A 27,067-nucleotide genomic window follows, 5' to 3' on the forward strand; every position below is an offset into this window, starting at 1 on the left:
AAATTGTTTTTTAGACCAAAAAATAAGCTTTCTGCATCATTTGTTTTAATTGTTCATTCCAAAAAACTATACAAAAATGCGTTTGAAAATTTTCACTTTTGTACTTTTTCACTTTTTGAGCCAATGTAGTTAAGCCTTAACAATGTCATATCAACCCTAGCTTATGACACAATGATCTTAGGGTTTTTTTTTTAACTTAAACCAAGACATTCGGACATTCCTGAAAAAAGTTTTGGGTGAAAAGCACTTCATAATTTGAAAATGGTAAGTTCCGGGGACTGCTTATTTTTTATTCATATTTGTTATCTACTATTGATGCCCTTTCAAGCCATATCGCCATATACATAGGTCTCATTTGTATCGATTCTGGGGTTTTTTTTTGGGCAATCTCCTTTTTGAAAGAATTTTAAATGGGAGCTAAAATTTAGCTCGATCTAGGTTTTTGATGAAAATTGTCTGATCGTGTAAACGCAAAAAATCATACAACCAAATGACAGTCGGTCTGTCCGCTAAGTTTGTCAGTGTGAACTATTCAGCCCTATTCTGCTGTTCCCGTGAATCACAGATCCGATTCACACATTCGGTTCACTTTAACTCTACCTTGCCATCCTGCTATCCATCGGGTAAACTGCATTATCATCCCTCAATTTGACGTCCAGGTGAACGTCAAATTAAAAAAAAAATGGCGACGAAGTAAATTGAAAGGAAAAAAAAATTTTTTGTTTGTGTTTATTTGCATAGAAAAAATTAAAGCAGCCGATTAAATGTTAAGAAATAATTAAAAATTTATGAAAAGTGGCATTTTGCTTAATTTCAACGATGGTGAATTTATTTTTACAAACAAAAGTGACAGATCCGCAACATTTTTTATGCGGATTGCAAATGTATGGAGCAAGTTCATTCACGTGATTAGCATTGTATATATATTTCTATAGTACTATCATGAAGTCGAATTTAGTATTAGTTGATGTCGCCACTTTTTTGAGGTGGCGCTCAGTGTGGTTTTTTCATACAAATTCTGCTTTTTCAAGTCACCACTAGAGTTCCTAGGATCGTTTTACTTCATGATAGTACTATGGAAATATATATACAATGGTGATTAGTGGAATACTGAACAACATTACCGATATTACCGACGTGAGTTTGGATTCCCCCCGATGAATAGCAGAATGGTAATTGGTGAATATTTAGCCATTTTTACCCCCCGATGGATAGCAGAATAGGGCTGATTGTGTCAACTATTTTCCGCCAGAGTACATGTTTTAGTTGTCAGTCCGTAGTTTTTCACCCCTGAAGTCATACGTCAAAATCAACTGTCAATCCGAACTTGAGACAGAACGAGGGACATCCCCATTTAGATTACGTGTTGTTTGGTAAATTCGTGTACCTTGTTTTATCTCGGAAAAAATATTCTAGAATCCAGTTTAAAGCATTTTCGTGGCAATAAATTGCTTAATTAATTGAAAATACACAAAGAAACATTTTCACTCGTACCCAGCAGTATACAGAAATAATTCAATATGGAAGAACTACTCAATGATATCGTCTCCGCAGCTGAGTTAGAAGTAACATCATAATTTTTATTTTCTTGCCTTGCAGGAACTTTGACTATTTTTCTTTTTCTAGAAATTTGAAAAGAAATACACAGAGGCAGAAAACGCTTCCAACGAAAATACATTCGAGTACGCTTTTTGTCTTGTGCGCAGTGCATATACCAATGACATTCGCAAGGTAGAGTTTAGAAATCCCCCCCTAATATTAATATACCTAATTAATATTACTCATCCATTTATAGGGAATCCATTTGTTGGAACAATTAGCTAATAGTGATCCAGGTAACAAAAGGGACTACATTTATTATCTAGCACTGGGAAATACTAGAATTAAGCAATACATAGAAGGCATGAACTACTGCAAAGCCTTCCTTGAAATCGAACCAAATAATGAGCAAGTTCTCTCCCTAAAAGTGAGTCACAAAATTACTAAAATCGACATTTTAACAACTTAATATTTTTTTGTAGAAATACATTAAAGAGCAACAGGATAAAGACATGATGAAGGGAGTCGCAGTAGCTGGTGGAGCGGCGTTAGTCTTGGGTGGATTAGTTGGACTCGGAGTGGCCTTAGCAAAGAAGTAGAATCCTTTATTGTATATATTTAGTTTGAGCAATTTTTTAATGAATCTATTATTTAAACATTTGACATTTTCTTTTTTCTATAGTAGACGTACAACACACGACAAACAATAAACACTGCACAATTATTAGGCAATTATGTTTTCGTTGTGTAAATTGGTTAAGATTCGACCCTGTTGATGTAAATATATGATGAAATTTGGATTTGTAAAATGTAAATACTATTAAAATAATTATTATTTATGTATGTTTAATTTCTGTTTATTATAAATCTACATATCGTTGAAAGCAGAATAGAGGCATTTTCTTGTTTTTTGTTTCGAGATCAAGATCAATTTGTCGCAAGACAAATTGCACTCAGTTTTCCTGGCTCATTTTGACGTCTCTTTGTTGCTTTCACATCTTATAGAAAAAGAAATAGCAAAGGCAAACTATCTGGGTCTCAACTTAAGTCGCTGCCTGAAAATTAAAGGATTGTATATCTGCAGATTTAAAAGGAAAACAAAATACAACCTTTGATTCTCAACCAGCGGCGGTGTGTGTAATAAGATTCAATAGCCATTGCAAAGTTTCTAACATCTAGACCCTTGAAGCGATGTTCCACTTTGATATCGATGGATGAACAACTGCAGTATAGAGCTTCCTTTCAGTTTAGGGGGTATTTTTCGATCATAGAAGATGGCAGAGTTCTCTGGACACTTCATCCACCCAACACTTATGAATTGGTTGATCTTCATAAGAATGCTTCACTCATAGATCTTAAGGCCATTTATAATAGGCATATGCGCGCATGGGCTTATGTCAAAATGGCATGAGTGAGTTGTCGAACATACACAATTCTTATGGGATAGCCATAATGCGCATATGCGCGCTTCGTAAACTTTCGTTAAGCATATGCCGTGCGCTCTGAACCTAACGGCATGAGTAAATTTCTCCGAATAAAATGTAAACAACATGGATGCAAGGGGGATGGAAAAATTAAATTAATACTTAACAAAAATGTGATAAACGAATTGTGAATTGAATAAAAACAGTTTTAAAAATATTTTTGTGAATTCAACGGGTTTTTTTTTTACATGAGGCTACTCCTCATGTTTTCAGAAACAGGACGAAGCAGTTCGTTCGATTTTTACATAAGCCCATGCGCGCATATGCCTATTATAGTTGGGCCTTTAGACATTTGAATTTTTTGCAATTGGGAAGCACTACTTCATTCAAGTAAATGTCCGGAATAGGGTCTCCCGGGTCAGAAAATAGTCAGCCAGATATTTTCTTTTTCGCGCTAATACGGTAACCATTTCCCTCCACAATACCTACTTATATCAAGTGCTAGTTTTCATGGATGTGGGATTTTTACTAATGATGACTCCATCATAACTAAAGAATAACTGATTCACTTGCGGATCCGTCACTTTTCTTTCAAGCAGAACGCCAAGGACTGGGGCCCTATTTTGTTGAACGATTATCGTTGAAACTATTTCGTTATTGTTCAGACGCGATTACGTATTACGATAATCGTTTTATCTCAACGATACTCGTTAATCTTTACGACTGCCATTTGCCTTTCTTTGACTTTCGTTTTCGTTTAGTTGTAACAATATTGTTGCTTCTGCCGATGCCGTCAGAATGCATGTGAACCTCAAAAAAATATTTTTTTCGGTTTAGTTTGGCCATACGCCTTTCTCGTTCTACATAATCGCTCTTTGTCGTGACTATCGTTTACTTGCCGCTCGTTTCGTATTACGTAATAGACCCCCTGTGATGGACTCAAGGCGGAGGAGCTTTTCAATGACTCCTGCGGGGTAACTTACCTCCGTTAATACTCGCTTGTACATATCCATAATCATCTGAGGCTACATTTCCCGAACACCCCGCTATTGCTGGAAAACAAATGTTAGATCTTGTGGTTGTCCACCGAATACCGTTTCGAAATCAACTACCTTCAAGAATAACGCTGTTTTCCCATTAATTCCTAAACTCTGTATGGCATCTGTTCTTGATTTGCTCTAAACAAACCCGCAGTGCATCAGAGATCAAACAGCTGCATTATTTTTCGCATTAGGCCATCTAAAATCCGTCTTCATGGTGTGTGACATCAGCTTGATCGAACACAGTTTCGTGTTCCCGTTCATGTTCAAAATTCACATTGGCAAATATCTTTGTCGAAAGAGATATACTAAAACATATTTATAGATTCCATCCGTTTTTATCGCATCGTAAGATGAACGACACACGCAATACAGATTTTCTTCTTAACTAATTGTTTTTCCTTTCTTGGAGTTTTTCACCGCTACACAAAATTCTTCGACTGTGATGCTGGGTACTTCTCCTTAATTAGGTACATCCTAAAAAGCTGCTCTTCAAAATGTGAAGAATTTTGTCGGCGGATGCAAGTAGTATTATTTTAAAAGTTCCTAACAGTGGCTTCACTTTCATCAAGTCAATTTTTTGCAGAGATTTCCGCATACTTAGGACTTTGCAACCTTCTTTTTTAGGTCTGTTGGTGGTTTTGCTAAAGCAATTTTCATAACAGATATAAATGCTACGCCCTTTCCTTTTGTTGTATTACTTGATTTCCCCGAAAGCCTCTCTTTGTTTATTTGTCACCTTTGGATCTATAAAACATTCTTTTCCCATTATCCCATTAGTATCACTTTACAATGTTTTAATATCGGCCTCAACTATTCCATCTCATGTCGTCGTCCATTTGACAGATTTCTGAAACTAACAGCTCAGAAATAGGGGGTGAATAGGGGAAAAAACGGAAAAATCTCAGATTTTATGTATTATTTGCCACTTTAGACTTATGAAAATAGAATCGAGATTAAAAAATTTGAATTTCGATTTCACAATGCATGTACACTCCTCTGTTTGACATTTTTTGTTGTTGTTTTTTTATATAAACCAGATTTTGAAAAAAAGATTTCATCTTCCATTTGTCAGGAATAAATCTAGAAATTTTACACAAAAATCTCCAAAGCAAATGGAGAACGACATTAGTTTTGTAACGAACGCAAAATAAAATCACAAAATCAATTAAAAGCTAATACATCATAAGATATATTTTTTTTAGAATGTCTTCGATATTATTAAAAAAAAAACAATGCAACATTACAGAAAAAAATTTCCTTAAATTAAAAAAAAAAAAAACAATAACTAATCTAGTTTTTACGAAAACTTTGTAAAATAGGGTAAATTATCTCAAGACATTCCATAATCTCTCTCTTTGCCTTTGCCCCTGTGAAAACTATTTTTCCATTCACAAATATCAAAAGTACCATCCGAGGCTTCACCATTCGATAAATTAAACCAGGAAATAGTTCTGGTTCGTAAGAGCTAAATTGACCGTGTACTTGATTAAGGTTCTCCAAACGAATAGGAAACCGCAAATCCACAGTCGCCACAATGTTTTGCATTTTGAAGTCATTGAATTTCACAAAATAGCCAAGTTTTTGCAGTATTCGAGCAAACTTACGAGCCCCTAAATGTGCTTGAGCTTCGTTGCGAGCACCAGTGCAAATGATTTTTCCCGTGCGAAAAATCAAGGCCGTACATCGTGGTTCTCTCATACGCATGACGACACCGTGGAATCTTGATGGGTTGTATTCGGAATTTCGGGTTCTGAAGTTGATGTCCTGTAAATTTAGCTCGCATGCAACTGAAACAGTTGCAACTACATTTCTGTAAAAACGAAATGTGAGGTAATGCAGAGAATTTGTAATTATTTGAGGGACTTACTGTATTTTAACCTCATGGAGAGCGTCCTTGGGTCCTACTGCAAGTACGGGAGCTGATGGAGCTATTGACAGGTGCGGATTGGCCTAGGAATGTAGTTTATTTTAATTGTAGTTCATTGTAAGACCTCATTTGATTTTCTTTTACCCTGTTTATGTTTGGTGACAAGAGGCCTGGAGGTTTTGTAGTCATGATTTTATTTGGATAATTGAGGCCAGATGTATTCATTGTAACATTTTGTAATCGTCTAGTAATGAATTTAATAGATACCACGCCACGATACTTTTTCAATTAGTACCAAACCAGGTGATACGTCAACATAATTTGATAATTTGTTTTACTTCAAGCAACTCAAAATCTCACATCGCACAAGATTAAGATTAATGCAATTCATAGATAAATAATTATCAAGATACTAAACTTTTGTATCACAGTACTCACCCATGGTATAAAAAAAGAAGGTATGATCATTAGAAAAAACTCAGTATCGAGAACTGTCAAATGAAAGAAAAAAAGATGGCTACTTAGTGTTTTGACAGCCCAGCCCATTGAAATTGTTGTTGTAAACAAATTTGTCTTGGAAATTGTTGTTGCTTTTGACTTTGCCAAATGCCAGACGTCAAAACACTATTACCCCATTTTGTAAGATGGCGGCTCTAATGATCATACCCCTTCAAGCAAGAAAACGGAGTCCAGAAAAGACAGTCCGACCTCCGACCGAGAAAAGCGGGGTTGTACTCACACACTTGCAACTTTTTGTGTATGAACACAAAGTCGAACGAGAATCGTGGTGGAAAGTGAGAAATGGAATAAAAAGTGAAACAGACATAGCCAACAAGAACAAAAGCGTCATTTTGTTATGTTTCGTTGAAGTGTATAGTCGCGTCGCGTCGTGTCTCGTGTCGTTGTTATTATAATATTAGTATAATTATAAACAATATCAAATTATAAACAATATGGAAACAAAAAAAGGTATGTTGTATATATCGCTCAAAGTGTTTGGGTTAAAATGTTGTTTCTTCTTGTGTTGTAGATGTAATCTCTAATGATGAAGAAAAATCTAGAAGGTGAAACATGCGATTGGGTATCTAAAAAAAACACAAACAACAGCAGCAGCATCAAATGAAATAAAATGAAAAAAAATGTAATGTATATATTGTGAAAATTTCGTTTGCCAAAATAAAATAAAAAATAAAACAGTTTCAGTGAAAAAAAAAATAAATCTTGTTCTTTTTTTGGTCGCAAATGCGAAATGTCATCCCTTTCTTATTCCTCTTTCAGGTAGGTTTTCGCTGCTCCGGCTCAGGTCCGCCTTCGGCTCCATTTTCTCGGAATGGAGATTTTCACCACACCAATACATATGCAATCGACTTCGCGGTGATTATAATTTCCATACTAATTTGAGCCGCCTTCGGACCAGTTTCTGATCCGAAGTCGGACTCAGCTCCGCCTCAGGCGGAGCGGATTCGGACCGAGGTCGGACCTGTTTGCTTGAAGGGACCTTGTCTTTTTATACCATGGTACTCACCTGCTTTATATGACTTTGTTTATAAGACGACTTGAACTCGAGTTGAATCAGGATTTAGATCTATATAAACCAGGATCGAAGTGAATCCGGATTTCCAGATAATTCAATCCGATCTGACAAGCTGATATAGAGGAAGGAATACCTAGAGACCCCATGGTATAAAAAGACAAGGTATGATCATTAGAGCCGCCATCTTACAAAATGGGGTAATAAGGTTTTGACGTTTGGCTTTGACAAAGTCAAAAGCAACAACAATTTCCAAGACAAATTTGTTTACAACAACAATTTCAATGGGCTGGGCTGTCAAAACCTTAAGTAGCCATAAGTTTTGACAGTTCTCGATACTGAGATTTTTCTAATGATCATACCTTCTCTTTTTATACCATGTAGAGACCCGGCTTCGGGGGGTTTTTCTCTTCGACCCTACAAGCTGCAATAAGAGAAAAAACTACACAGTGCTTATGTGTGGTGCATTTTAAATGGCACCCACACATTCAACTGTGGAGTTTTGCTCAGTGCGCAATCGGGTTGAACAAAAAAAATTCCTTTACTTCAAAAATTGAAAAATGAAATTATTTTTCCGACAAAATTCTTTTTTTTTTGTAGCGCAAGTTCAAGAGTTCTCAACTTTTTGCTCTGCCGCCGGCAACTTTTATTGTTGTTTCCCTCAGTAAAATTTTGACAGTACTACAAGCTACAGCCACAGCTACACCATTGTATTCAGCCAGTTAAGCTTAGTACGCAGCTGAAGCGAAATGAAAAATTTTGAAGTCTCCAAAGTCAACAGCGAACATGTTAGCTGCGTTCCTTTGGAAATATTTATCTACTTTTTAGTACTTAAAACTACTTTGATCTACTTTGCTATACTGAAAAAGTAGTTAAAAGCAGCTTTAAGTACTAAGAAGTAGATAAATATTTTCAAAGGAACGCAGCTGTTAACGAAAAAATACCATCGTGTATTATAGCAAAGTAAAGCCTTAACTACATTGGCTTAAAAAGTAGTGAAAAAGTACAAAAGTGAAAATTTTCAAACGCATTTTTGTATAGTTTTTCGTGCTGGAAAATAAAAAGAAATGATGCAGAAAGCTTATTTTTTGGTCTAAAAAACAATTTATATACTCTTTTTTACAAAACAATTGCGCTAGCCAGAAAAAAAATATTTTCACTTTTGTACTTTTTCAAAAAGTGGTGTATGTAGTTAAGCCTTAAAAATAATAAAATTACAAACAAAAAAATTCAAGAAAAAACATCAGAAAATAAGTTTTAAAGCGAAAACGAATTTTGATTGGAAAATTTCGTTTTGCTCCAGCTGCGTACTAGGCTTTTAGGCATAAATACAACGGCCACTTTTTACAAAAAGTCAAAAAGTGAAAATTTTCAAACTCATTTTGTAATTGTTTTTCACCTCACTAATAAATATGCAAACGGCTCCGCGGTGATTATAATTTCTATACTATTTGAGCCACCCTTCAAGCAAACGAGTCCGACATCGGTCCGAATCGGCTTCGAAGTGAGTCCGAGTGGTACGGAAATTATAACCACCGCGGATCCGATTGCATATATATTGGTGTGGTGAAAATCTCCACTCCTAAAAACGGAGCCGAAGTCGTACCCGAGTCGGAGCAGCGAAAACCTACCAGAAAAAGGAACAAAAAAAGAATAAGATTTATTTTTTTTTCACTTCACAAATGTTTACAATTATTTTCTGAAGATACAGCATACAGGTCAGCGGCAGGAGTAATTGATTTAACAAATTTATAATTTATTGATTCTACAAATTTTATTTGTTGAACTTTGTTCGTGGGTGGTGGTGGTGTCAGGCTGCTTTCCTACAAAAAACATAAAAAAGATTAATTTTTGATTAGAAAATTGTTAAGCTACATTTCAGCAAGGCATACCTTTTTTTTATTCCAATTAATATTAATAATATTAGGTGTGTTTTTTATTACCACCGGTCTTAACTGGACAAAAAAAACGCAGTCGGGGCTAATCAATTTACATGTTAAATGCAACAACACTTTAGCCCCTTGGGCTTAGTTGTTTAGCCCGGAGAATTCTCTGGGCTAAACTTTTTCAACAGATTTAAATCTGTGCTACCAAATTAACTTGTTCGTAAATTGTTTAGAATTTGTTTAAAAACATCAAAACTGATGTTTGGAATGACAATTATTATTTTAAATATTTATTTAATAATTAGTCAAACTTTTTTTTTCAAAAACACACAAGAAACCCCAAAAGCGAAAAGTATGACAAATTTATATTTTTTTGTGTCAGGTGATTTCGAAACATTTAGTATGCAGTGCTGCCAATTTTTCTCGCTAAGCCCCGAGGCGTTTTTTTTAACCAGTTAAGACCGGTGGTAATAAAAAACACACCTATTATTATTAATATGTTTGACAAGTCACGAGCACGACACGCGAGGAACTGCAACAAATAACAAATAAATAACAAAATGGCGCTATGTCATTTTCTTGCCTTTGCCTTTCTTTCGTCAGATCCATAAACGAAAAATACCAATACTGGAAACTCGGCGGTCAACTGACGTTTGCCTACAAGCTGCGAGGTGTGGTGAATGTCGTAAACCTATCGTTGTGTTCGTGTCCGATGTGTGGTGAATCTCGGGAATCTATAAATGTGTGTTTATTAACGTATTAACCAACGTGGTGGCTTTCACATATATTCACAGACAGCACTGTACACAAAAGGGTTTTGGGGGGAAAGACGTACGAAAGTTTCCAGTCTTGGTATTTTTTGTTTATGGTCAGATCTCTTTTTCGCACTTTTCACCACGCTTCTCCGTCGACTCTAATTTGTGTTCATACACAAAAAGTTGCAAATGTGTGAGTGCAACCTCATTTTTCCTCGTATTTCGCCTTTTGAGGTCAGTGATCGGATCGGATAATCCGGATTCAATTCGATCCAGGGATATATACCCTTCAAGCAAACAGGTCCGACCTCGGTCCGAATCCGCTCCGCCTGAGGCGGAGCTGAGTCCGACTTCGGATCAGAATCTGGTCCGAAGGCGGCTCAAATTAGTATGGAAATTATAATCACCGCGAAGTCGATTGCATATGTATTGGTGTGGTGAAAATCTCCATTCCGAGAAAACGGAGCCGAAGGCGGACCTGAGCCGGAGCAGCGAAAACCTACCAGAAAGAGGAATAAGAAAGGGATGACATTTCGCATTTGCGATCTCTTCTCGCACTTTTCACCACGCTTCTCCGTCGACTCTAATTTGTGTTCATACACAAAAAGTTGCAAATGTGTGAGTGCAACCTCATTTTTCCTCGTATTTCGCCTTTTGAGGTCAGTGATCGGATCGGATAATCCGGATTCAATTCGATCCAGGGATATATACCCTTCAAGCAAACAGGTCCGACCTCGGTCCGAATCCGCTCCGCCTGAGGCGGAGCTGAGTCCGACTTCGGATCAGAATCTGGTCCGAAGGCGGCTCAAATTAGTATGGAAATTATAATCACCGCGAAGTCGATTGCATATGTATTGGTGTGGTGAAAATCTCCATTCCGAGAAAACGGAGCCGAAGGCGGACCTGAGCCGGAGCAGCGAAAACCTACCAGAAAGAGGAATAAGAAAGGGATGACATTTCGCATTTGCGACCAAAAAAAGAACAAGATTTATTTTTTTTTTCACTGAAACTGTTTTATTTTTTATTTTATTTTGGCAAACGAAATTTTCACAATAAATACAATATAAAATACAATACATTTTTTTTCATTTTATTTCATTTGATGCTGCTGCTGTTGTTGGTGTTTTTTTAGATACCCAATCGCATGTTTCACCTTCTAGATTTTTCTTCATCATTAGAGATTACATCTACAACACAAGAAGAAACAACATTTTAACCCAAACACTTTGAGCGATATAAAAAACATACCTTTTTTGTTTTCCATATTGTTTATAATTTAATAAAATTGTTTATAATTAATAAACTAACATTATACAAACAACGACACGAGACACGACGCGACCAAACACTTCAACAAAAAATAACAAAATGACGCTTTGGCTCTTGTTGGCCTTGTCTTTCTTTTCCTTTTCTCATTTTTCACCACGATTCTCGTTCGACTTTGTGTTCATACACAAAAAGTTGCAAGTGTGTGAGTGCAAGCCCGATTTTCGCGGTCTGAGGTCGGAGTTTCTTTGTTGAACTCAGTTTTCTTGCTTGAAGGGTAGAACCTAACCCTTCAAGCAAACGAGTCCGACCTCGGGCCGAATCCGCTCCGCCTGAGTTCGACCTCGACTACGAAACGGGTCCCACGGCGGCTCAATTTAGTATGGAAATTATAATCACCGCGGAGCCGATTTTATATGCATTGGTTTTTTTCACCACGATTTCTCATTCGACTTTGTGTTCATACACAAAAAGTTGCAAGTATGTGAGTGCAACCCAGTTTTTTTTTCGTTTTAAGGTCGGAGTGTCTTTTCTGAACTCATGTCGTTTTCTATTGACGAATCTCAGAATGAGATTTGTGAATTTGACAGCTGAAAGGGGGGGGTGAAGAGGGGAAATAGTGGAAAAATCTCAGATTTCATGATCTATTTGCGTCTTGAGATTCAAAAAAATGACAAAAAAATGAATCTGAGATTCAAGAATCTAGGTCTGTTTGGGTACTGCCTAAAACAGAAATATTTCAACTTTTTTCAACTTTTTTAACCCAATTCCTGTTTGGGTACTCAGAAATTGTACATTTTTTCACAAAAAAGATGGCCGCGAGAGAGAAAAAAATTTCCCCTTCTTGCGAATTTCTGCCCAAAAAATTTCATCGAACAAAAATCTGAAATCTGTCAAAAGGTAGTGCTTTCTCTGTTTTTCTTTATTTGTTCTTGTCGCACAACATAAAGAAAACAAACTACAAACATGGTGGCTTGGATTTTTTTCTTGTTTTTTTTTTATTTGTTTCGTTTTAGTGATGTAATGCTCAAAACAAATTAATATTTTATGGACAAAATAATAAAAAAAGTGTTTCAAAAATAAAACAAAGTGTTTTTAATGTTATTCATTCCTTTTTTTTTTAATTTGTGTTTACATTTTTTAATGAACAAAACAAAGTACGAACATGGCGATGTGGCTATGTTTTGTGTTTTTATTTTTATTTTTTGTGTTTTAATGGTTAAGAAGTGCTTTATTTTATAAATGATTTATGAAAAAATGAATAAAAAAAAGTGTTTGTAAAACAAAACAAAACAAAATGTTTTGATATTTTTCCTTTCTTTATTTTTTTTTCAATTGGTGTTGTTGTTTACATTTTTGTTGTTGTAGAAAAAGTAGCAGAAAATTTGTGCCAAAAGCGTTTGGGTACTTTTACACAATTTTTCTTTCTCTGAGAGAATTTCATCCCCACTCCTTAAAATTTGACAGGTTTCATATTTTTGTGCAAAAAGAACCCAAACAGACCTTCTGATTCTGGATTTTTATCAAGATTCACGCATACAAACACACGCACTTTCACACACACTCCTCTGTTTGACATTTGTCTGAACATTTGTTGTCGCACACAATTACAAAACTAGATTTCATATTCTATTTGCAGTGGAAAGTCTGAGAATTTTACACATAAATCTCAAAAGTCAATAGAAAACGACATCAGTTTTCTTGCTTGAGGGGAAATCCTGATTCAGTTCGCCTTATAAACAGCATAAAAGAAGATTTCAAAATCAAATTTTTATTCTGCATGTAAACGTAAAAAATTCGAACTCCCTTACCCCGTTTGTATGGCGATTTGAATCCGAATTTAATCAGGATTTAGGTCTATATATAGCTGAATCGAATTGAATCCGGATTTGTCGATCCGATCCAACTCGGAGAGCTGAATCGAATCGAAAATATGCATATATACCTAACGAATTGAATACTCGAGATATAATTTATGGTGGAAATTGTGTGTGATTGTCTTCTTATTTGCAAATTCACTGTATGTATGTATTATGATATCTAGTTTTACTTGCGCGTTGTTTTTGGTTAGATTTTTCTATTTTACTGTAAATATATTTAAAAGAAAAATTGTGTTTTCGATTCTATTTCAATTCGATTCCTCGATCTGGTACTTCCATATACCTGGATCGAAATTTCGATTCAGTTTCAATTCGATCTTTAAATCGGTCATACAAACGGGGTACCTGTGGTCCGTTCTTTTATTGAACAATGTTAACTATTGTTGTTATGTCAAAAAAATCGTTGTATTTGTTTTTGTTAGATTTTGTTACAAAATGTCAACTTTGATTTAGGAACGACTAAATGTTACATTTTGTTGATCTGTCAAAAGAAAAATTTTTGAGATTAATTTTATGGATGAATAAACAAGAAAAAATTAATTTCGTACTGAAATAATTCTTTTTAATTGAATTCTAAGCAAATTGAAACAAAAATATGCATTCAATAATTTCAAATACGGAAACAAACAAGAAATTCTCTTCTCACATCATCCCCTCTCTTCACCATTTAGTTGTGTTTGACAGATTAACATTGAAACTCAAGTCCAGGAGCTGAGTTGAAAAAAGTAACAAAATGTAACTATTTGACACTTCAACACTGGATTTAGGAACGATGTTGTGACGTCACGATGTTACACTTTGTAACTTTTTTCTCATTTAGGAACGATGAAAGTTAACTATTGTTAACAATAGTTAACATTGTCGAATAAAAGAACGCATCACTGTCAAATTGCGTTTGTCAGTTGTCATTGTCAGTAGTAAAAAAAAAAACAAAATAAAGGTAAACTCGTAAATTCTTTTATCATTTTGTGAAATAATAAATATTTTAAAACAGAAATCACACGATACCCAATATGATCGAGGAACCCGAAAATTGTCCAGGTGTTCAAAGTGCTAACGCTGGATTTGGCAACGCATGCCAGGGTTGTCCCAATCAGAAAATTTGCAGTGACCCAAACAGCAAAAACGAAGATCCTGGAAAAGCTCTTGTCGTCGAACGATTACAAGATGTGAAAAAGAAACTCATGATTCTCTCTGGAAAAGGTGGTGTTGGCAAGAGTTCTGTAGTAATGCTGCTATCGCGCTTCCTTGGAAAACAATTTCCCAATCAGAATTTTGGTGTCTTAGACATCGACATTTGTGGACCATCACAACCTCGCATCCTCGGAGTGGAAAACGAAAACGTCCATCAGTCAGGATCCGGATGGTCGCCAGTTAGTGTTGAAGACAATATATGTCTTATGTCGATTGGCTTCCTTCTGGGATCAACCGATGATGCAGTAATATGGCGCGGACCAAAGAAAAATGGAATGATTCGACAGTTTTTAAGTGAAGTTGATTGGGGCTTTCTTGATTTACTAATACTTGACACACCTCCTGGTACATCCGACGAACATTTATCTGTTGTTAGTTATTTGAAGGACGAAAAGTCGTCAAACCTCAAAGCCTTGATAATAACAACTCCTCAGGAAGTATCATTGTTGGATGTTCGTAAGGAAATATCATTTTGCAAAAAACAAAATATTCCTATATTGGGTGTTGTTGAAAATATGTGTCGCTTCGTTTGTGGACATTGTGGCAATTCGTCGGATATCTTTCCAGCTAAAACTGGTGGTGCGGTGGCAATGTGTGAAGAAATGGAAGTTAAATTTCTAGGATCACTTCCGATTGATCCGGCAATAGCAAAAGCCTGTGATTGTGGAGAAGATCTCAATAATCTAAATGAGACAACTATCGAGGCTTTGAAAAATATTTGTAATTCGATAGTTCAGAACTTGTAAATTAAAGAAAAAGATCCTTTATTAAATTATATATTTTTTTATGTAGGTACTTTATTTTATAAAATTATAAGATTTGAATTCCGTTTCAAATAAATTTCTATCTTTTCCAAATCGTTCAATTAAAAAAAAGAGGAGGGTCACGGTTATGACCCTTTAGAAAGATGATTTTCAAAATGTTGATGTTTTAGAACATGAAAGAAAATGAAGAGTGAATAAAATATTGATATTAAAACAACTAGGTACATATTTTACCATATTTTGGGGATGTACTCATATTTTTATCGAACGCTAGGCTGGATTAAGATAATTTTGATTCATTGGATAAAATTAGGCATTGAGAGACCCCAGGTTGAGCTCTGTTTTATAGTTTTGGATGGATTTAAAATCCGAACAAGGATTATAATCCTTATTATAAGACAAGTGCGCCGTTGACTGTTTCCCCCTATTTTGGACGATTTATCGGTACGACTTCGAACAAAATTTTTTCTGGAAGTTTTTTTCAATAATTTTAAACATTTTGCTTGGTTTAAAGTAATTTTTCTTGTTTATATTGCTATTTTTTCTGCTCAAACCTTATTTACTAACAGCATAAACTACTGGCTTTGTGAAAATGTATATCTTAGTAACGAATGTGTTGCCGTTGTGTTTTAATATATATTTTTTTTGCATTTGAAGCCGATTTGTAAGAAAATTGCTTCTACCGTCTAAACGATTTAATCTTATCCTTCACTCCCATACATTTTTTTTCTGTAAATAATCTAAATAATCCTTATACATCATTTCATACATATATGAAATTTAAAAAAAAAAGTTTAAAAAAAAAAATTATTTTTAGTTAAAAAAAAAAAAAACAAAAAAGCAACACCGGCAATTTTTAACACATAGATTTTAAAGTATTTTTCATTGCCGACGTTTAAGAACAGAAATTATCAAAATTGGATCTGTAATTTGCTTTAGTTACTCCACTAAAACATACTATACTAAAACGATAACAATGCAAAAAAAAAAATCCAAATTTTTTGAATTTTTTCAACAAAAACTTGCTAAATTGTTAACTAAATTGCATAAAATTGTTTATTTGTTTTATGCTGGTAGTAAATAATGTTTGAGTCGAATAAAAAACAATATAAACAAGAAAAATGACTTTAAACCAAGCAAAATGCTTAAAATTATTGAAAAAACTTCCGAAAAAATTTTTGTTGGAAGTCGTACCGATAAACCGAAAAACTAATGATGCCAATCGATTTCTCAGGTCCAAAATAGGGGGAAACAGTCAACAGCGCACTTGTCTCAAAAATTTTTTTGAAAAAACTTGCACAGTGTATTCAAAGCTTTTGAAAAGAAATTGAATAAGAAAAAAACATATCTTACGGTCAGGTCACACCCAGCTTGATTTGTCGCTTCTTTCTAACTGAATCGTTTATTTCAGAAAGAACATAAATCTATTTTTCCCAAAAAAATTTTTTTTTGGAAATTTCTCATTTATGCATATATTAAGTATGTCAGACTGTTAAATACATGATTTTTTACCAGTTTTTAAATTATTTTGGCAGCAATCTTGACACACATGCTCTTTTGTTATACATCTATAAAAATCTATTAAATTCATTAAAACTGAACTCAGGGTTCAAAAGTTATAGCCAGATTTCCCGCGTTGGCAGCGTTTCCAACTGCTGAATGTATGTGACATTTTAAATTATTTTGGCCGCCATCATAAAACGCAAGCCTTTAAGTCATACATCAATAAAAAGGTAAAGATTCTGCTATTTTATTCATTAAAATCAGAAGCAGGGTTCAAAAGCTATAGCTAGATACCAACAAAATTCGTTTATTTCAGAAACGGCATAAGTCAAGCGACTTTAAAGGCTTAAAAACCCCCTAAGACTTGAAAAAAGTGTATATTTTAAAGGTTTTTAAATGCTTCTTTAGCTAGATTATAACTCGGCATACTCTAAATTTGAAGTGTTGTGGAATTTTAACATTAAAATAGCGTACAATTTTAAACGATTTAGTAAAATGCTTAAGCCAAACTAGCCAAAAAGCATACGGATTTTTAATGGCTTTAGCAATTTACTTAATCGTTTAAAATGTATCATTATATTAAGAAAGTAGGTCTTAAATAAATCAAATATAACTTTATTTCTTAGTTCAGAGACTTTTGTTTTTTTTTTCTTTTTAAATTTTTTGATAAAAGTTTATATTACAGCCATACTTAGATAGGAAACTGATTTTACCCAAAAAGTGCAGAAATATTTGTGCAAGACCACATTATTTATTCAGATTCTAAGAGCGGAAATGACGTTTTGACCTTAATTTATTTTTATTTTTTATGTCACAAAGTGAAACGAAATATTTTTGAGATTATATTGTATGTAATGCGCTCGATTTTTGATCATATCAACATAAAAATAAAATTTTAATCTAAATATACCCCAAAACAAGCGTTCCCGGAATGACGGTTACTTGATATACGCTACTTATAAATGAAACTAAAACTAACTTTAAATTTGATATATTAATTGATAAAAATAGGTGTGGAATGATAAATCTATATAATATCAACTTAAAAAACAGCTTTTAGCACCATTTGTTCGTTAGATGATTAAAATATTGACACTAAGATATTTTGGTACCATGCGTCATTTTTCTTGGGACAACTTTTATTAGTTTATAAAAAATAACACAACTTAATTTTTTTGTAAGAGATGTATATATTATTGTGTATAATTGGTGTTAAGAAATAAATACTCAAAAAATAATTGACTTTAATCTGTTTTTAAGTCATTTGAATCTCAGTTTTTGAGTTTTGGACATGTCCGGGTATCGGTTAATGAGAAAAAACCTTTAATTAAATGTCGATAGAAGACTTTTTTCGTTAGTCGATCATCAAAAATGACTTTTTGTATTGTGAATCTCTATCGATAGTAGACTTTTGTCGAAAATCAATCATCGAAAATGAATTTTGGTGTTGGGAAATTCTTTTATCGAAATGTTTCGTTTTATCGTTCAATCTTTTTCGTTTACTATTTTAATGAAGTTCATAGTTCACACAATACCAAAACAGATATTTATCGATTCGATCGACTTTTATCGCATCGAAAGTTGAACGACACTCGCAATAAGGGCCTTAAGAAATGCCACCAATCAAATCAAATCAAGTTTTCCACCTCCATGATTTGAACCATATTGACTAACACTGTCTTCGCAAAATAAAAACAACTTTTAGTATTTAATTTTTTTTATAATTTTGTCGAAAAAATAAACGAAAAATAATAATAACACGTTTACCAGGGGTTTACAAAAGAACAAAAAATGTTAAGGTTATTTAAATCTATGTAAATGAACAGTTGAGAAAAAAGGGATAACTTAAAACATACAAGTCTTTGTACAGTAAAGAAATTAAACAAAATCAAATTCTTATTATTATTAAAAAAAAAATATTGTAGTTTTGAATAATTGATATTAAAAACACTAAACAGATGTTTGTGGCGGTGGCGGTTTGGGTTTTTTGAAAAATGAATCAGTAATACTGCTCGTTGCATTAAGTTCTATTGATGAAACTTGGGAAATTATTGTATGTTCATTATTCGTAATCAGCGTTTGAGATAAGGCGGTGCTTTCTGATTGGGGTACAGGCCCTCCTAATTCATTTGAAGTTTCATTCTGAGTCAACCTTATAGCATTTGTGACAATTTTATTGCGAATAGTGACAGCGTCTGTACAATCACGAACTTTAAATATACCAACGATAAAGTCGGAAAGCTCAAACATGTTCGAACGTAGCGAAATTATAATAAACTGCGCATTCTTTGTTCTTTCCTGTAAAAAAAAATTATGAAAACAATTTTACTCGTTATAGTTTATACCAAGCAAGGAAGCAACTTACCTTAATGTAATGCGCCACAATGGATATATTTTTAAAATCTAATGCCGCGTCAATTTCGTCCATAAAATACAGAGGTGATGGTTTATAGTAATGCAAAGCAAACACAAGAGCCAGCGATGAAAGCGTCTTCTCACCACCAGACAAATTCGATATATTCTTCCAGGTTTTCTTTGGAGGTCTAACACTGAATGATACCCCTTCTGTAAACGGATCCATTGAATCCACTAATTCTAGCTCAGCATCACCCCCTTGAGTTATCATTTGATACATTTCCTTGAGCTTTCTCGTAATAATATGGAAACCTTGCATAAACTCATTGTAGCGTTTTTTCCGCACATCATCGTACAATTGTCGCATCTCATTACGCTTGGTGGTTATGTCTTCTAGAACTTTAACTCGCTCCAGATACACTTCACGTTTATTAATATATTCTTGAATGCATGACAGATTTGGCTTCTTTGACTCCAACTTTTGTTCCTGCACCGAGTACATATACTGAATGTCTTGCAGTTTGTGAGTTGCAAGTTCTTCTTCGGTGAAAGTTTTCAATGGTTCAACGGGTTCGGTTTCGCCTGGTATTTCATGCAGCTTTAACGGTTTCAGTTTATTTCGCCAATGAGGCAGTTCTCGTTTAACATCGGCGATTTTCTTTTCGATTGTTTGTAAATTTTGCTCTATTTCGACCCGCTTCAATGTTAATGCATTTTCTTTCTTTTGAATTTCGCCGATTTCTTTACTCACATTTGATGATTCACTGTTAGCATTCTCTATTTCAGTTTTCGCTGCTTCAAATTTTTCCAACAATTCAGCAGCAAGCACATTTAATTTTTCCCTGTCCACACTGAGAGCACGAATTTCATCTTCTGCAGTTTTAATTTCGTTTTTTAAACTTTCAATTTTAGTTTCGGTTTTTTTCCAATTCCTCTCAGATGTAGTTATTTCGACATTGAGTTTTGACACATTATTGGTAAGTGTTTTAATTTGCTTGTTTAAATTGTTAATTTTGTTTTGAACTGATTTGACTTTCTCGCCGTGTATATTTTCAATTTTTTTCTTAATTTCGTCAATTTTAGTTGTTATTTTATTTGCTGCGTTGTCTGATTGCTCGAAAGATTTACGTTTAACTGCGATTTGAGCTTCGATCTGGCTTACTTTGGCTGCATCAGAAGTTGTTTTTTCCATGCGAATCTTCTGTGCTTGTAATTGATCTTTAATTCTAGGCAATTGTTCTTTTAAGCTGTTAATTGTGATGTTAAGTTTGTTTATTTCAGCTTCAAGACTTTGTTTTTTTCCATTGAGTTGATAGAGCTCACGTTCTAAGCGGCCTTGTTCTTCTTGACAAAAATTGATTCTGGACTGAATTTCTTCGGCCTGAACTTGCATGTCTTCAAGAGCTTTTTGCGATATTAGAGATGATTCGTTATCTGAAGGTTTGGTTTTAGTTTGAACTTTAGTTCCCATTTTGCCACGAATTTGTGTGCGACCGCCACCTGACATTGTTCCAGAAGTTTCAATTAAATCACCATTTAAAGTGACAACACGATAGCGCCTAGCCCCATATGCAATGCGGGAGCCTTGTTCTAAATCTGTTGCTACAAGAGTATTTCGAAGAGCGAAATAAAAAGCAGGCAGCACACGCTCATCCTCTACTTTGACTAGATCAAATAGTCGCGGCGCATTCTCAGGCCTGTTATTGAACCAATAAAATGTTATTATCTTAAAAATAAATAAATAGTTTGTATATGTTTTAAAACTTACGTGTTTATTCTCTGCATTTGATTTTGAAGATGGCATACTTTCTCCAAAGCAATGAATGAGGCTCTACCTACGTCATAACGCTTAAGATATTCAATACATTGCTGTGCTGTGTTTACACAATCAACAATTATGTTATCAAGTCGCCCACATGCTGTTGATATTGCTACATCGTATCTCGACTCAATAGCGCCCAAATCACCCTTTTATAAAAAAATATATAGGTTTTTCATTTTTGATTTAACTTAAATTTACTTACAAGCCTTCCCAATATACCAGGAATTTTCCCTTCGTTCTTTTGCTTCATCAGAAAATCTAGTACTCTATTGTTTGAACGTGTTGCTTGAAAGCTACTAACTTTTTCATTTATCTAAAATGAATTCAATGTTATAAATCGATAAAATTAAGTTTCAAGGTTAACTTACCTCGGCCTTGAGCGACAATAATCGAGCTTGCAATGCCTCTTCTTCTTTTCGATTGGTTTGCAATTCAATTGTTTTTTCAGACATTTGTTTTACAAGCTCGGGAATCGTTTGTTGTAACTCGTGCAATTTTTCTTGCTTCTGGTCAAGCCCTGTCTGTGAATCATCAAAAGAAGTTTTAAGCGATTCGTATTTTCGCTTCTCTTGAGTCTCGTCATGTTTTAAAATTTTAAGTTCTTGTTCGGAAAGTGCCAGATCGGCTTTAGCCTCATCAACATTTTTTTTTAGATCTATCAGCTCAGTTTCGAGAACTTCACGTTGTTCTATAAGTGGTTTCGTTTGCTCCTCAAGTTCGGTATAATTACGCTGGAGTTGTTCTTCCAAATCACCTTTTTGTTTAGAAAGCTTTTCACATTTCTTTTCACACTCTTCGATTTCTTTTTTATTTTTTTCTGGTACTTTATGCAGGTCGATCAATTCATTTTCCAATTTTTCTAATTGTGTCTTATTTTGTTTTCGTCGTTTATTTGTGGCTTGCATTGTTGTTTGAACTTCGGTTACATCACTTAAGGCTTTTTCGTGATTTTGTTTTAGCTGGTCTACGTTTTTTTGCAGCTTTTCAAATTGCCTAATTTAAAAATAAAATTATTTGTCTTTAAGCTATTTTAATTTGTTAAACATTAGTTTAAGTATACAAAAAAAAAACTAATATTTTAATTTTAGCATTTTAATATTCATTATTAATGTATACTTTTGTGCCTAATACAAATAAATATGAAATTTTTTAGATCAGTTTATTTATGATATGAACGCACCAAACATATCAGCTTAAAACTAAGATATCTCGGAAAAGAAAAGAGATAAAAGCAAAAAAAAAAGATCTTTCAAAAACCGTAACAAATTAATTTGAAAAGATTACCTTACTTCAAAATAATGCTTCGAAAAAAGAAACGGGTTTTCGTGGGAATATGAAAAATGCTCCCAATCAAAAAGTTTATGGAAATTATTAACGACAAGGGAACAAATTTAACACAAAGAGAATGATTTTCTTGGAATTTTCTGATTTGGAGCCATTCCTCCGAACACATTTCTCGGGAAGTTTTCATTCCTTTTATTGAAAGGAAGATTTCTTTGCAGGTTACTGTTATTTGTTCGGTATTTGTTTGCCAATTTTTTTTTTCTCTAAGTTTTGAATTTTAAAATAAATGTTTGAAAAACTATTTTTTAAAAACAGAAATAATAAAATTAACGAAAAAATTGTGCATGTCATTGAAAGTTTAACCATTGATATAGTATGTACTTTCAAGCTAATTGAAGTTTTTAGAAAATTCCTTCTCCCGGCTAAACGGAGGGGAATAGAAGACCCCATACAATTTTTTCTTGTATCAACCCAACCTACACACTCTATATTTTTGTACAATACTGGTGAATCACCTAGTATTGATGTATGCCGATGAAATCTCGTACGCAAAGGAGTTCATAACCCATAATATTGCAGCTATTATATCAATGGTCCCATGCAAAATAATACTAAGTGACTTTATGCTATTTGTCAGGAGAGACGTTTAAAGTTTTTTTGTGTATAACTTTTTTCAGTTTTAACCGATTTCGAAGCTGAAACCCCTAATATTCTTAAAATTTAAATCCAGATTTTTAAGTAAAATGGGATATATGTTATATTGCAGTTAGTATTATATTTGACTGTAAAATTCAAACTCTTCAACATACTATAGCCGTGTTTTATTGGTACCTACTCAGTATTTTACTGAGTAAACATTACTTTTATTCATGTATTAATGATCCTTATTGTTGAAGGATGAAAAATGTATAAGTTTAGAAAAAAAATTTCTCTATAAACCAACAAATACAAAACTTTTGTTTATCCTTAGCAATTTTTTGTTGTTGCTTCCCGTGTAAAATTTTACTGAGCTAAGTACTGAGTTACCAATAAAACGCGGCTTATGTGATGTTAGTTTTCTTCAACAGGAAATAAATCAAGTTCAAAAAATCGGAATCATAGTATTCCAAGATGCTCCTTGTTTTTTTTATCTTAGTCAGAAATTAGGGTAGTGGTGCTTAAAAAAGAAACACTGAAAGCTGAAACTTGCACAATCGACTTCCACTTTAACATCTAAATCTTGAAGTAGAGCAGAAGAACCGATTTCGCTCTGCAAAGAATTGTATGTAGTTTCATATGCACTTTGGTTTCTGAACCCCTATTCTTTAAACGTCCGTCGGTCTAAAAGGGTGCTGTCGGCGACAAAATTTAAAAATTCCCTATACATATGGGACTTCCTTTCACACAAAGAATACATAAACACTAATTATGGTCTGTCATGTCATATTACGACCACCCTAGGTTGCTGTTTATTTCGTTGAAAAAAATCTTCTTCGTTAATCGCGATCTAAATTGAACTAAGTAAGTGAACTTAGTTCATTAGTTCACCAAAATGAACTAGTTCGTTCGCAAAGTAAACAAGCCTATGTGAAGCAATTATGATTCAATTCTAAAGGTGCTTGTATGTGTGAATTTTGATAAAAATCGAGATTCAGATTTTTGAATCTCGGATTCATTTTTTTTAATCTCAAGTCGCAAATAGAACATGAAATCTGAGATTTTTTCCACTTTTTCCCCGCTTAACCTCCTCTTTCAGCTGTCAGATTAACAAATCTGATTCTGAATCTGAAAATAAACAAAACTTACGCCATTTCTTCTTTCATCGCTTTTTCCTTTGCCAATCTCTCCGTTTTCAGAGATACTACCTCAGCGTCATGCTCTTTTAACTCTGTTGCAATTCCCTCCTGCTCCTTAGTGTATTCTTCGAGTTTTTTATTCTTCTCGCTTAAATACTTTTGAATTTGTAGATTTGTTGTCCTAGTTAGCTGGTTCTCCAATTTAAGATACTCTACAGCCTCATTGTACGGTTGTTCCAAATCTTTCATTTCACGTTCGGCCAGCTTACATCGATTGTGCTTCTCAGTACGCTCTTCAGTGAGTTGTTCAACACGGCTGTTGATTTTAACAAGTGGTTCTTTGTAGCGAGTTGTTCCAACAATGTCTTCCAAATACTCCAGCATACCACATTCGTTTTCAGTCTGACCTTTCGGTTTCATCATTGCAATGGATTCTACTTCTCCCTATTGAAATCAACATTCTAACAAATGCTTAACAAATTATGGTATAGACAAACCTGTAAGATGAGAAATCGATTGTGGTCCAGATCGATATTGTGTTGCTTTAAGAGCTTTGCGACTTCTTTAAACTGCACTCGACGACCGTTTATGGTGTAATATGAGGTGTTATCACGAAATGCAGTTCGTTCGACAACAATATCAGTATTGGCAATCTCTTCGCAGCTACCGTCTTCCTTGTCCACTACCTGGATAAAATGGACAGCGACAGAGCAGCGCTGCATATTGGGATATCGAGCAGAATTGTGGAGCAACACTGATAGTTTCTTGCAACGAATTTTTTGGGCACGATAACCAAACACAAATAACATAGAATCAATGACATTACTTTTGCCGCTGCCGTTGGGTCCGATAATGGCTGTGAAGCACTTGGCGGGAAGTACAATACAATGAGCTTTGGATTTGATAAGAAAAGATGCATTTTGAGGAACTTACGTGGTGGAATGGTCCAAGGACAACTTTGCCAGCATAACTCTTGAAATTGACATTTTCTATTTGTTTGATTATAAGTCGCGGTCCTTTGCTCTCCGTGGAACAGTATGGCTTTATTGGCGGGGGAATGTAAATGTCACCAATGCGGGTTCCTCCCTCTTCATCATCCGACAGATTTGCAGCGTCTAAATTATTGTCTTCGGTTTCTGAGTCGGGATTATCTTGATTTTTGGGATTTTGTGTAGTTTTTTGGTGTCCACTAGCAAAGGGTTTGCCCAAAGATTTGCGCTTGGATGCCATTGTCAAGATGCAAAAAGTGTTATCTTTGTTTTTGTTTATAATTGCATATGTTTGATTTGTAGATATTTAATCTTTATCTAAGTATCCATTAGTCATTCATGCATAAAGTTGGTAAATAAACGCAATGATTTAATGCTAATTAAAGACAATTTTAAGAAAATAAATACAATTAAAGTGGAGGAATTACATTTGTTAGAAAATAACGCTTGATGCTTAGCAATTTTTTGAAAGTTTGACAATAATTCAGGTATGACAAAATAGAGAATGAAAAAACAAGTTTTTTTACTAGCGACATCTGTAAGAAAAGCTAAAACTAAATAAGGAGGTGGTTACACTTAAAGTAAAAATTAAATATGTTTTTCATGAAGAGTTTTCACGAGTCGATTTTTGTCGTGCTGTGACGCTATACGGGGCTCAACATTCCTTAAAGCTTTAAGCCTTAAGCCTGGTACGCTGTTCGCACTAAATTTTAGCCAAGATAAAATTTCCATACAAGTTATCGATAGTTTGTATGGGACTCATTCTAGCCCAGCTAAAATTTTTCAATTTTACAACGGTCTTGCACTTTTGCTATACCCTAGACCTATTGCAAAATAAAAATACAATAGAGTAAAATTATTTTTGACAGATGGCAGCTCACCGTCGCGTCGCCCATGATAAACACTTTGTCTTTTTTATTCTTTTTATTATGGTTGTCGGCTTGTCGGTACTCATGTCCCGTTATTTAGTTTCTTTTGATGTAAAATAATTTGTGAAAATTAATAAACCCGAACAAAACAAAGAATTAAATTATAAAAAATGAAAAAAAAGAAGAAGCAACAGTGGAGGAACTGTTAAAAAAAACATCGTGGATTTCATTCATGCTTCAATATTTACTATAGATAAGAAAAGGGGCGTTCACGATCTATTGTAAAAAAATAAAATTTTACATTTTTACAAGGCCTGTTGCACCAGATCGTGAATATCCCTAATGATATAAAAGCTTATTTTTTTGCTTAAGCCTGGTACGCTGTTCGCGCTAAATTTTAGCCAAGATAAAATTCCCATACAAGTTATCGATAATTTGTATGGGATCCATAGCTCGTCTAAATTTTTTCGATAATTTGTATGGGAGCTAAAATTTAGCGCGAGCAGCGTACCAGGCTTTAAAAAACAATTTTTGGAGTTTTTTCCAAAAACCAATAGCTCTAGAAAGAAAGAAATTTTTTTACTTTTGTAAATTTCCCACTTTTTCACTTTTTATGTCATTGTAGTTACGGCTTTATACTACGTTTCCACCTACCCTGAATCCGAAATTTAGCTAAGTAGATTTAGTATAAATCTCGAGATTTATTCTAAATCCAGTTCAGATTATAGGAAATCGGGTGTAGATTATAGTAAAGACCAGGGGCGTACACTCCCTTGGGGCAAGCGGGGCGACGCCCCGGGGCCCCCGACCGACCTCAGGCCCCCCACTGAAGACAATGCAGAGAAGGAAACTGTTAGCATAAATTTAGTTACGAAGTAAATTAAAATAAGTTTGAATCACTTCGGATACAAGGGAGACAAATTATGTCATTCAGTGTAATGTATAATGTAGCCACATAATATATATTGATTTGATAAAAAGGTTACCCCAGGGGCTCCAAAAGGAAATAAACTGCTTTTTTAAAAGAAAAATTACAATTTTATCTTAGGGCCCCAAAAAATATTACTTGAAAAATCTTTGCAACCACAAATAATACATTAGGGGCCCCCAAAAAAAAAAAAACAACTTCAAGCCAGGGCCCTGCAGGGACCCCAAATGCCTTTACTTCAGTACTTAAAAAAAAATTAAGTTAAAAAAAAATTGTTTTTTTTGCCCCAACATAAATACATCAGGGCACAAACTAAAAACATTACGTTATTGGTTGCATTCCGAATATTACATCAGAACAGAGGCTTCAATACCTATTAATTCTTGGCTCCAA

The 27,067-nt window shown here is 34.2% G+C and overlaps 4 protein-coding genes across 9 annotated transcripts; 2 read left to right on the forward strand and 2 right to left on the reverse strand.

The window, feature by feature from the left end:
- Positions 1 to 1,309: 1,309 nt before the first annotated feature.
- On the forward strand, positions 1,310 to 2,389 carry LOC129920927 (mitochondrial fission 1 protein). Of its 4 annotated transcripts, none has more exons than XM_056002451.1 (5): positions 1,310 to 1,565; positions 1,627 to 1,731; positions 1,796 to 1,966; positions 2,022 to 2,134; positions 2,225 to 2,389. In XM_056002451.1, the coding sequence occupies exons 1-5, from the start codon at positions 1,521 to 1,523 to the stop codon at positions 2,247 to 2,249; spliced, it is 459 nt and encodes a 152-aa protein (XP_055858426.1). In that variant the 5' UTR covers positions 1,310 to 1,520; the 3' UTR covers positions 2,250 to 2,389. The 4 variants fall into 4 exon arrangements, with proteins under 4 accessions (XP_055858426.1, XP_055858428.1, XP_055858427.1 ...); XM_056002453.1 differs by having other exon boundaries at positions 1,311 to 1,565; positions 2,022 to 2,149; XM_056002452.1 differs by having other exon boundaries at positions 1,312 to 1,565; positions 2,022 to 2,149; positions 2,222 to 2,389.
- On the reverse strand, positions 2,222 to 6,243 carry LOC129920926 (TBP-related factor). Of its 3 annotated transcripts, none has more exons than XR_008773438.1 (4): positions 6,018 to 6,243; positions 5,874 to 5,956; positions 4,076 to 5,816; positions 2,222 to 4,015 (listed from the first exon to the last, which is right to left on the reverse strand). XR_008773438.1 is itself a non-coding variant. In XM_056002449.1 (3 exons), exons 1-3 carry the CDS (start codon positions 6,096 to 6,098, stop codon positions 5,297 to 5,299), a joined length of 684 nt encoding a protein of 227 aa, XP_055858424.1. In that variant the 5' UTR covers positions 6,099 to 6,243; the 3' UTR covers positions 2,222 to 5,296. The 3 variants fall into 3 exon arrangements, 1 of the variants encoding a protein (XP_055858424.1); XR_008773437.1 differs by having other exon boundaries at positions 2,222 to 2,594; positions 2,649 to 5,816; XM_056002449.1 differs by having other exon boundaries at positions 2,222 to 5,816.
- Positions 6,244 to 13,732: 7,489 nt separating this feature from the next.
- On the forward strand, positions 13,733 to 15,172 carry LOC129920936 (cytosolic Fe-S cluster assembly factor NUBP1 homolog). The gene is made up of 2 exons (XM_056002487.1): positions 13,733 to 14,131; positions 14,186 to 15,172. Exon 2 carries the CDS (start codon positions 14,205 to 14,207, stop codon positions 15,129 to 15,131), a length of 927 nt encoding a protein of 308 aa, XP_055858462.1. The 5' UTR covers positions 13,733 to 14,131; positions 14,186 to 14,204; the 3' UTR covers positions 15,132 to 15,172.
- A 3,195-nt stretch (positions 15,173 to 18,367) lies between these two features.
- Positions 18,368 to 25,339, reverse strand: LOC129920931 (structural maintenance of chromosomes protein 4). The gene is made up of 8 exons (XM_056002483.1): positions 24,822 to 25,339; positions 24,386 to 24,754; positions 23,899 to 24,332; positions 21,198 to 21,822; positions 21,032 to 21,142; positions 20,776 to 20,975; positions 19,018 to 20,704; positions 18,368 to 18,950 (listed from the first exon to the last, which is right to left on the reverse strand). Exons 1-8 carry the CDS (start codon positions 25,116 to 25,118, stop codon positions 18,603 to 18,605), a joined length of 4,071 nt encoding a protein of 1,356 aa, XP_055858458.1. The 5' UTR covers positions 25,119 to 25,339; the 3' UTR covers positions 18,368 to 18,602.
- Positions 25,340 to 27,067: the final 1,728 nt, after the last annotated feature.

This window comes from Episyrphus balteatus, chromosome 1 (genome assembly GCF_945859705.1).
Source record: "Episyrphus balteatus chromosome 1, idEpiBalt1.1, whole genome shotgun sequence".
In the NCBI taxonomy this organism is placed as follows: Eukaryota; Metazoa; Arthropoda; class Insecta; order Diptera; family Syrphidae; genus Episyrphus; species Episyrphus balteatus.